The sequence below is a fragment of the Colias croceus genome, chromosome 8 (genome assembly GCF_905220415.1).
Source record: "Colias croceus chromosome 8, ilColCroc2.1".
Classification (NCBI taxonomy): Eukaryota; Metazoa; Arthropoda; class Insecta; order Lepidoptera; family Pieridae; genus Colias; species Colias croceus.
The window spans coordinates 7,154,314-7,165,254 of NC_059544.1; the positions used below are offsets into that span (position 1 = coordinate 7,154,314).

The following is a 10,941-nucleotide window of genomic DNA, read 5'->3' on the forward strand; positions in this document are numbered from 1 at the left end:
AATATAAATATAGGTAATCTATTAATGTTAACTATTTGTCACTTTAAATATCTAAAAAAACGTTTGCTTCCGTGATCTGTCTTCTGGATTTTATTCTGTATGGATTAGTCCAAAAGATTTATTATAATATCTTTAATCTTTATTATTCGCTCGTGCCTCGTGGGCTTATCGAGCAAAGCAAACACAGCAAAGCTTAGCAGCAAAGCAATTTAATATGCAATTAATCTGTGATGCAAATTTCTTTTTTTATTTATGGTCCTCACCTAAGAGCAATTAACCTATAGAGTTCTTATATTAAGACAGAACAAAATACATATTTTCTAATCTACTTACTCTTAGTCAATAACAGCATAAGCCAGATTGAGATAGCGATAGAGTATCTACACTGTCTTCAAACGTAGCGCGCCGGCAGTCAGTTTGTTTTCCAACCAGCTGGTGGGCTCAGTGCGTCAAGTGTTTTTAACGAAATATTTAGAAAATATAAAGTGTACAGTGTTTCTTTTTATTTGTCAGTGTGCTAAAATAACTATTGTATGTTTAGCAACCGGCTATCACTAGTCGAATGGGAGTTTTGGATAAAAACAATGTAAAAATATCTTTCCATCGGTAAGTCATTTTCAGCAAATTGATAAATATTTATGTTTTAAACCTATTTGAAGGTTTTATCAAGCGCTTTTTTGTAATTTTATGTTGTAACTGTAACATTTACCCACTTTATGGGGTTGTGGAATATAAAATAATGAAATTATTTTTAAAAAACGTCACAATAATATCACGTTTGGCATTTTGTTTACCACCGTAGTGTTGTAACACATCTAGCGTATATTATCGATTTATGACAAAAAATCTATTTCATATTAACGTTGATTTATTTATTTTGTTTCATAAATCAGATTTATATGTAGTTGTTGTTGCAAATAATAGATGTAAATTTTTTACCGCAGGAAAATAAAACATACCACGTGGTTGTTTTATTTGCCCTATGTGTTTTAGTTTTCGTTTGTTGTTTATTAATTTCTCTTTCAGATTATTAATAAATTCATTTTGTTTTAGATTTCCTCAGCTAAATAAAAAATGGGTATAAAACGTGAGACATGAGTTGATTGGACGCCGCCACAATTTGCAATATTGTGTTCACTGCATTTCGAGCCTACGTGTTATCAAGATGGATACTCTAGATTCTAGAAGAATTGTGCAATCTTACGCTTACGTTTTTTTTTTGTTCCTGTAGATAATAAATACATTTGATTAAAGAGAGTGAATTTTTATTTTGAAATTTTTTACACATAAGTTACCTACTTTAAATGTGTAACTATGTGAAAATTAAACGGTTGATTAAATGACAGTTCTCATAGATGAGAAACTACTATTAAAATACATACTTAATATACATGCGTTTTCAAAGAAAAACCCGCATAGTTCCCATTCCTGTTGGATTTACGGGATCAAAAGTAATTTTTCCAAATTTCATTGTAATCGGTTTAGTAGTATTCGCGTGAAAGAGTAACAAACATCCATCCTCACAAACTTTCGATTTATTAGTAGGATGTTAGGAAAATGTTTTCATTAAGACTGTCCTTTTATTAACTTGTTAAAATGCTGCATGATTCCTTCATGCTGACTGTGCCTTTCTCCTCACTCCTTTAACTTTATCATCATTTCCTTCTTTATTTTAAATTACATTTCAAGTTTTTAAATTTCTTTTATAATGTACTAACTTTCCGCCCGCGTTTTTAAAGAAAATCCTGCACAGTTCCCGTTCACGTGGGATTTCCGGGATAAAACCTAACCTATGTGTGTATGTACAAAATTTCATTGTAATCGGTTCCGCAGTGAAAGAGTAACATCCCTTCTCACATAATTTCGCATTTATTATATACGTAGGATTAAACAAATAATGTATTCAACTGAAATTAATTATAAGTTTTGTTTTTTTATTATTTATTATTTCACGAAACCGTAAATGCAAAATACATTCACGATTTTATCGATTGAAGCACATCCCATCACTATCACCTTCTATCTATCTAAATACGTACCTATAGTAAAAATGGTGCCATGACTATGTTGAAACGTAGCTTGTTGTCTATAGCTGTCTCATTCTTTCATACGACGTTTTCTTTAGATAGAGAGAAACAAATATATGTAAATTGTATACGCTCGATACAAGTACTCTATAGGTTAATTGCTCTTAGGTCCTCACCTAATTTTATATTATGTCAATTGTCAGTGTCATGTAACGCGGATTTGTAAAAATAAATAAAAACGAAAAACCGCACAGTTTTATTAAATAATAAAAATGTTTTGTTTTTTGCAGTAAACAAAAAATAAACTAGGTGTATGTACTACTTTCAATATTGGATTATTTTCAATGCATTCTATTATTTATTTCTTTATGGCAAAAGCGACTCTTCCATGTAGTATAATAATTATTGACAATGGAATATGTTTTATCTTCTGAGGAAAGTTCAGATACCGATATCAAGAGTTTACGGCATCAATTAACCGGTAACCAACAGTTTTTTCTTCCGATACTCATTATTTAAGTAAACTGTTATTCGTTATTAGTTTTTTCAATTTTAATTTTAGAGTATGGCCTAGATGAAGAAAATTTAAGTAAAGAAGAAATGTCTGACCTGTTAAAAGTTTTAAAGTTTTCTAAGTCGACAGCACAAGAAGAAGAAAAACAAAAGGTATGAAATGGCTAGAATAATCATTTCATTATCTCTTAACTTGTGTGATTGTATATTTTTTGTCACAGATGGAGGAAAATAACTGTAACCCTGCACCGAAAGTGAAAATGAAAAGGCGGCATTTGAATGTGAGAGATAGACGTTTACCTTGGAGTCTTTTCCCCAGTGCCTCTACAGCAACAGAAAAAGCCAGACTTCTTGCTGTTTACTTCAAAATAATGTCTCTAAATAACTATAGACAGGCAAGGCAATCAGTTAATCTTGCTGCTTGGCCACCACCCTTACAGATTCTTGAAGAGACTACCAGAACACAGCCCATGCGTTCTACTAGAAGTGGGCGTTCTGTTCCTGTATATGCTGGGTTTGATGATGATTCATCAGATGTTGATTTTGTAGTGACAAAAACAAAGAAGCGAAAAGTTTCTAACAGTGATCACAATGAATCTGGAACTAAAGGACTGAGTTTAAAGAGAAAAGTATCAAAGGATGAAAATTTAAGACCAATCAAGGAAGTAAAGTTGAATGAAGTGAATGAAAAGGGGCCAGATATTCAGAAATCTAAAGCTGATGTTTATTTACTAATAGAAGATTGAAATGGATGCCACAGAAAATCTTGTATTTCTATTTGCTTTTAAAATAGTTTTTTATTCAATAAGTGAGGGTAGTTAGTCAATATCGAAAAAATGTAAAATACACCCCACAGATATACATATATGTAAAATTATGTGTGCTTAATAACTCATGGGTTCAATTATATACACATTATATACCCAACTAGCCCCGGCTTTGTCCGTGGTATATATAAAAAATAGATGTTGGCCGATTCTCAGACTTACCCGATAGGCACAGAAAATTTCATGAGAATCAGTCGAGCCATTTCAGAGGAGTATGGCAACGAAAACTGTGACACGAAAATTTTATATATTAGATTTATATAACCGAATTGGATGTCCACTCTGCATTATTGTACCTAGTGGAAAAAACATTTCAATTATTATTAAGATACAGCATTTTAAATATTGTTTCATACAATCTAGATGCTATAATCTTGCATCAATGCTTAAACTAGTCATAATTGTAAATATTGGTTATCTTTAAAAATATTTTAAATGTCGAATCTTAAAACTGTCTTACAATTTTGTTTTGGCTCTATCATAAAATAATTACCCATTTCAATTCACTGTTACAGGGTGTCATACCGTTGGTATACTAAGCTCAATGGAGGTTATACTTTTGCATACGAGTACGTAAAAAATACCTATAAAATTCCAGGCGCATTTTTTTTTTCAAATAGATGAATTTTTAAAACTCTATGTGTATAACAAGCAACCCGCCCAACTTTGCCATCCACACGTAAGCTATCTTTTAAGATTATGTTTTCATTGATAAAATGCTCACATTAGCGAAGCGGTATATGCCGGCTGCGCGAAGTTAGAGAAGAAAACATAGATTTTAAGGAAAATTTAAGCAAAAAAAATTTGACTTAATTTTTTTGTTTAAGTATTTTTACGTGATCAGTGTATGAAAAACTACAAGTCCCTTCGCGCTTAGTATACCGATAGTGGGAAACCCTGTATAAGCTAATTGTAAAATACATATTTATTGTGAATTACATAAATGTTATTTCATACATGACTCCAATATGGTTTTGCGACACTTGTGCGATTGTTTTGGAAAGGGCTTATTGATTACTTAACATTTTGCATACGCTGATAATGAAAAAAATACCCATACAAAACGATTATGTTTTCATTGGCAAAACTCCCATATTAGCGGAGCAGTATATGGCGGCTGCGCGAATTTAGGGATGAAAAATTCAAAATCTTATAATTATGTAATAATTGCTTACTTATGTCGTCAGTATACAAAATAAGTTCCATTGCGCTTAGTACACCGAAGGCGGTGGCATCCTGTGTTGTAATAATAATAAAAACGATCACTATTACAAATAATATTATTGGTCTATAAACGACAAAATAAAAGTTTGTTTAAATTTATATTATGTAGTTAACTTTGATTTGATGATCGCCAAAAAATAAAATCAATGAGTGATAACTGATTATTACCCCATTGTTTAAAATTTATTTGTAACCTGCCGGCTGCATACTGAAATAAAAATATTATAGGTACATGTTAAAATTACACTTAAATAAAAAAGTGTAAATTCGAGGTTTTCTATTTCTATTGTTTCTATTACCGACACCCGACATCCAGATATCGATATTCTTAAATTCCTGAAAGTATGTGGAACTACAATGTGGACGTTCGATAACCATAAATTACCTATTAGACATGGGTATGTTGAATGTTCTGTGTTATGTATATGTATTTCTCAATAAGAACAGTCTGAGCTTATATGTGAAATCGACTTTTCATGCCAATGTTTATTTTGGTATTGGTGACACAAAGGAGCCTGTATTTTAGATTTATCATTGTCTTTAATAACAAAATTTGCTAATCGTTATCCAAACCTGCTGAAATGTATTGATTGGAAAACATTGAAGCATTATTTGGACAGGCAATTTTTAATTTAAGCACGTACCTAATTAATAGCAATGACTTTAAACTTTACATTATTAAAAGGATTAGGTATGATCGTGGAGAAATGAAACAGCTAAGTACATCACAGTATTCTTTTGGTAATTTATTGATATCTTTCGCCTTGTTTTCTAGAAACTGCGTCTATCACATTCGATGAAGCAACTTTCATGTCATAAGCCCAGCCAAATAATGCAAATGCATCGATTATTAAAGTAGTCGTATTGAGAAAATATGAAAATTCCGCAGCTTTATAATCCCAGGGAAATGTGTGATGGAAGTTGTGCCAGCCTTCGCCCATTGCAACCATAGATACGTACCAGTTTTCAGTTGGTTTGATTAATCTGCAATGATAAAAAAAAAGAATAACAAGGTATCTCAGATCTCAGCTAATACCTACGTTAAAAATATACAGGTGGAAAGTGTTTGCAAAAAAATACTTAACTTCGTCAAAAAAAAATATATATATTTAGGTCCTTAAGCTTTTTATCCGCGGGGATAATAAATAATCTGACTCAATCGGAAAGAGATTTGGTCAATCCTAAGTAGCTTTACGGAAATTTCGAAAAATAAAAATATATTTTATGACATTTTGTTTTGCTACATTCCGGGTTTTGAAGTGTAGCAACCGAGCTATTTAGGTATCGTTTTAGACTTTTAGATAATAATATATGCTTTTCGAAGGTTTTGTAGCGTTTCATTTTTCATTCATAATTATTTTACGAGACCCTTTCAAGGCTGGTCCTGATTATGAATATTCATTTGGAATTTGTATTTTAGGTCTTAAAATAGGACTTTGTACCTATCTAAAGTGAAACTTAAACTATTGATTTAGAGATCAAATTACTTAGATCTCAAATTAGAAATAAGAAGACATAATATTTGGTATGTAGTTGAGTACCTTTGTATTTTACATTCAATACTAATTATTTATCGTTTTAAGGTCAGTCTAATATTATGTTCGCAGAATTTTACAGAGGGTAGGAATAAGGTAGGAATATACAAATATGTATTTAGCTTACTATAGCTACGTAGATGAAAAATACACATGCATGTAGCTTACTTGTTGTACGGCTTGTGACCCCAAATGTGAGCAAAACTATTAACTGCCCAAGTGAAGTGAAGATTCAATAAATATCGTATAAAGCATTGAATTAAAATCGCAACAGACCACGATTCACCAAATATGTAAACCGTAGTAATCGTGGGCAGAATGAAACAGCACATCAGCTTGAGAATATTAAAATACCTGAAAAATTACACATATAAATGAATTAGATAAATGCATTTGAAGACAGTCTATACTGTTAGACGAATTCAAGAACACTTCCCCTCCTGGCACTTGGCAGATGTCAATCGATTGGGCGGGAAGCGAGCATTGTCAATTGTGTCGCAATATTCTTTCGGCTACATTAAAAACTATAAATTAATTCAAAGTCTTTTTAATTTCCTAATAATAGGTATTAACTTTGTAAAATATTATATTATCTGTGATATACCTATCTATTAACTATCCACTGGGAGAGAATAGAAACGACACAAATTTTATTACCTATATAATATGAGGGTACCTCTACCTACTACCGTCCATGGTAATATTATTATCAAGTAGATGTGCTAGACCAACGTACAATGTTTGAATTATCAATTCACGTAAGTCATAAGTATGTTAATAAAACGATTAGGTACCAAATGACTAGGTATATCCTACTAACTTAAACAATAAAAAATGAATCATACTTCATATGAAATTTTGCTACCGGATCGTTCATAATGTCGCTCATATCGATCTTTTTCCCCGCTAATATGACATCTGGGTGTTTCTTCATCATCAACCATCCAACGTGAGAGAAGAAGAATCCGCGGCGCACATCGTGCGGGTCTGCTGAAGTTTCCGACATCTTGTGATGAACGCGGTGGTCACGGACCCAATTATAAATATTGTTCTGAAAAAAGGAACAGCGTCATTGTAATAGTTAAGACATAGCATGTTTTATTGTGTATAAAAGGGCTTTTAAAAATGATACCTAGGTACTTATTTAAAACAACACTAAGGAGACCTAAATTAAATAATTCATCAATAGGTAATAAATGTTTAGGTAAAGTAAACTAAAGCAAAACAATGGAAACGGTTTAAGACACAACTCCTTGTGTCTTAAACCGTTTCAATTGTTTTGCTATATATCTCAATTTAATCAATTAGCGATAGATATCTCCATATCTATCGCTAATTGATTCGTTTCTCTTGCCATGTTAGAAATTGGGCTTTTCAAACGAATTTAATAATATCTTTATGTAGGTAAGTGAAATCCCGTGTCTCTTTGTGGAGCAGATGTGTGTACCTAATACATCTGTTTCCCTGATCGATTTTCAATGTCATTATTTATTTCTTAGCCAAAATTGTAAAAAAAATGTAAAAACATTCTTCTTTTCTAGTCGTTTATGCTGCAAAATTTTCGACATTCGCTGAATCAAAACCTGTAACTACAATGTATTTCCCGTGATCACAGAATCTTTTGGTACGAAGCAACGTTAGCATTGAACATATTTGTACGGAATCCTTGGTGCAGTGGGTAACTAGGTAGTTTCTAAATTTACAGGCGAAAATGCTATTTCTAATCGAAGTTATACATCTACCATGGTACCATGTATTATTGTATCTCCATACCTGACCGGCGACTGAGAAGGCAATCATCATTATAATTTGCAGCGGTAACTTTGCTTTAAATGCGCGATGGGTCCAATATCGATGAGCGCCACCTGTTATACCAAACCCTCCTAATTGACCCACTAGTATTGCTGTAAGAGATAATTTATTTTTATTTGAATTCAATAGAGGTATTTTACATTAAAAATTGTTATAGAGATCAAATCAGATTATCGATTACCAGTTTAGCATCAAAATTTATCTACCAATATACCCTACCTTCTCGCTAATCTCAATTCAAATCATTTCATTAGCTTATTCTATATAATATAGTACTTGCTGGGTATTATTTTATTTTTTTAATTTTTAAACTCTGCTATGTAACTAGATAAGTATAGTTCAGGATACATCGCCCATTTTTGCAAGTGACTACTATCAAGCTAATTTTCCGTTTGTAGCTTTATTTTGATGAGACGCCCAATAATTTCGTATACGAAAGTCTCGATTGTGGTAGCTAACAGAGATAACAAGGATAAAAATTTTTGATTTGATGGTTCTCAAATATTTATTACTAAGTAACTGAATGAATTTTTTTTTGTTCAATCTCAAGATAATTACCTAAATTATTCTAAAAAATATTTGTCCTACAAAATCTATGGTTTGTTCAAAGAGTCCCCCTTTCCAAAGTGTATCGATAACGAGGTCATCATAAATGATTACTAACAAGCTGATTTTTTTGTTTTCACTTAGTTAATGTTTATATAATTCAACAGACATATTGTCCTACAAATTGCGTGATAAATATTTGAGAACCATCAAATCAAAAAATTTTATCCTTGTTATCTCTGTTAGCTACCACAATCGAGAGTTTCGTACACGAAATTATTCGATGTCTCATCAAAATAAAGCTACAAACGGAAAATCAGCTTGATAGTAGTCACTTGCAAAAATGGGCGATGTATCCTGAACTAGTAGGTACTAATAATTTTTTACGATAAATTAAAAATAACATTGAATAAAAATAATTGATTCATCATTCATTAGGTACCCATACCTACTGAAATAATAATAAAAAAGTAATCATTACATTTAAATATACTTACTAAAAAGTACAGATTGCCATTTACATCTATATGGACTAAAGAAGTGAACAGTACACCACACGACTCCAATTATGTGATATATTGAAATTAATATTGCATTTATCCATTGAATAGGCGTTTCAAATCCCATTTTCTTCTCCCACCTTCTAATCGGAGCCAAGAATTGAGGATCATTCTTCGGCAAGAGCTCATCATAATGGTTTATCTTGATTAAAGATTGTATCTCATTCTCGTAATTAACACATTCCCTAAAAAGATATTTATCTTCGGGAATGTGATGTAATAAATCCTGTCTCGTTACAGTTTTCGGTGCCATACTCTGAAATAAAAATATGTGGGGCGTGGACATATTCTATGGATTGTAATTTATTTAGAGATAAGCAGGCCTCAATGAATTTTAATGAATTGATGGATTTTCATCATGAATTCAACATCATTTACATGTTAATATCTCCATTATGAACACGCATATTTTGGACCTAATATTTGATATTTTAAGATAGAATGAAAATAATGGAATGTTGAAAATTTTATAAAAGTCTTCTCATTTAGGTATTATGTATACAATAGGTAAATTAGTGACAGTATTAAATATCCTACTGATACAATTTTTTTTGTTAGTGTTGCGCTTGCGTCCTACAGGCTACAAGTACTACGCTGCCGGAGAAGAATGGTGTTTTAATATTGTAATTATTGACAACATTCATGAAACAGGACAGACAGAATGTAATCGAGAAATATACATCTATTTATTAGATTTCACGAATACCGTAAAAAAGATTCGTCTGTTTAAGTATCTCTTTGATGATATTTATGAGCATCACTCAGTATAAATTACATTTTATGGACTGAATTTGGAATCAACTTAGGGAATACGTATTATTTCTTTTTTCTTTAAATAAGTATTCGGATATTATTTGAGTTTTCACGCTTGTGAAATCTGTGAAACTGAACTAAAAATTAAAAAAACAAAAAAAATAATAATTATAGCTACGAATACGTAGTACCTAGTTAGTAGTTACAATTAAAATGTTTAAGTATAGGTATTTAGGTACTTACTTTTTCATAATCCTTAATTAAATATTGAATTCACTTTTTGCACTTTATATTTTTTATAATAAATAATGCGATAATCGATCTCTGCGTGTACACCTTTGACCACAGTTGTCTTAACATTATAATATTGGGTTCAGAGCACGTTTTGTATGGCTACGTGCTTCTTTAATTTAAACTTTCCAAGCAGATTCTTCTTCATCACGTATTCTTGTTCGATCAAATTTGCAAATAATAATTTATCTTGATTTTCAAACTAGTTCATACCAACTAGATTTCAATGTTATTATAATTGGTCTAAAGGTAGGTATGTAATGGTACATTACTACATTGCCTTAGAAGTTTTCAGGAAGTTAATGTTTATTGTTCCATAATATCATCTTATGTGTAGGTATTATCATTTAGTTTGGTGAAATACGGGTAATGCCTTTGGGAATGGGACTAACTTAACAAAAAGGAAGGCGATAAACAATCAAATTAAGGAAATTTAGTTTTGGATGAGGACCTTTCGATGAATGGAATAAATGTAACTACCCTAATTATTGAATTAATTTTACATGATAGAAGTTTGAAATGAATTCGTTCACATAGATTTATGCAGCATAGATAATGTTGTGGGTAGATATTAAAAAAAAAAAAAAAAAAAAAAACGTTATGGATCATTGTACTACATACCTGTTTCACTAAACATATAAATGCAGCTTAATTGCCGACGATCTTTAATTATCCTACTGGCGGACCCAAGCAATTTCTCTTGCTCTCGAAAATAATCTTTTTTCATTTTTCATTACTACTCTGCTTCTATGCGTCGTAACTTGATGTTATACTCATACGTATAGCCTTCCAAAATCATTTCAATTCTTTCATTTTAATGATAATAAGTAAACTATGTCCATTTATTTATACC

The 10,941-nt window shown here is 31.3% G+C and overlaps 2 protein-coding genes across 2 annotated transcripts; one reads left to right on the forward strand and one right to left on the reverse strand.

Annotated features, from left to right (window-relative positions):
- Positions 1–2,235: 2,235 nt before the first annotated feature.
- LOC123694005 lies at positions 2,236–4,036 on the forward strand. Its single transcript, XM_045639300.1, has 3 exons — positions 2,236–2,508; positions 2,590–2,693; positions 2,762–4,036. Exons 1-3 carry the CDS (start codon positions 2,439–2,441, stop codon positions 3,284–3,286), a joined length of 699 nt encoding a protein of 232 aa, XP_045495256.1. The 5' UTR covers positions 2,236–2,438; the 3' UTR covers positions 3,287–4,036.
- A 1,280-nt stretch (positions 4,037–5,316) lies between these two features.
- Positions 5,317–10,276, reverse strand: LOC123693999 (acyl-CoA Delta(11) desaturase-like). Its single transcript, XM_045639288.1, has 6 exons — positions 10,041–10,276; positions 8,982–9,300; positions 7,900–8,030; positions 6,972–7,177; positions 6,295–6,480; positions 5,317–5,575 (listed from the first exon to the last, which is right to left on the reverse strand). Exons 2-6 carry the CDS (start codon positions 9,295–9,297, stop codon positions 5,338–5,340), a joined length of 1,077 nt encoding a protein of 358 aa, XP_045495244.1. The 5' UTR covers positions 9,298–9,300; positions 10,041–10,276; the 3' UTR covers positions 5,317–5,337.
- Between the last annotated feature and the right edge of the window lie 665 nt (positions 10,277–10,941).

Coding starts and splice junctions, on each gene's coding strand:
- LOC123694005 (XM_045639300.1), top strand. CDS start 2,439: ATGGAATATGTTTTATCTTCTGAGGAAAGTTCAGATACCGATATCAAG. Junction 2,509..2,589: donor TTTACGGCATCAATTAACCG/GTAACCAACAGT, acceptor TTTTAATTTTAG/AGTATGGCCTAGATGAAGAA. Junction 2,694..2,761: donor AAGAAGAAGAAAAACAAAAG/GTATGAAATGGC, acceptor TTTTTGTCACAG/ATGGAGGAAAATAACTGTAA.
- LOC123693999 (XM_045639288.1), bottom strand. CDS start 9,297: ATGGCACCGAAAACTGTAACGAGACAGGATTTATTACATCACATTCCC. Junction 7,178..7,899: donor CCTTCTCAGTCGCCGGTCAG/GTATGGAGATAC, acceptor TCCTTTTTTCAG/AACAATATTTATAATTGGGT. Junction 5,576..6,294: donor GGTCACAAGCCGTACAACAA/GTAAGCTACATG, acceptor TTATCATTGCAG/ATTAATCAAACCAACTGAAA.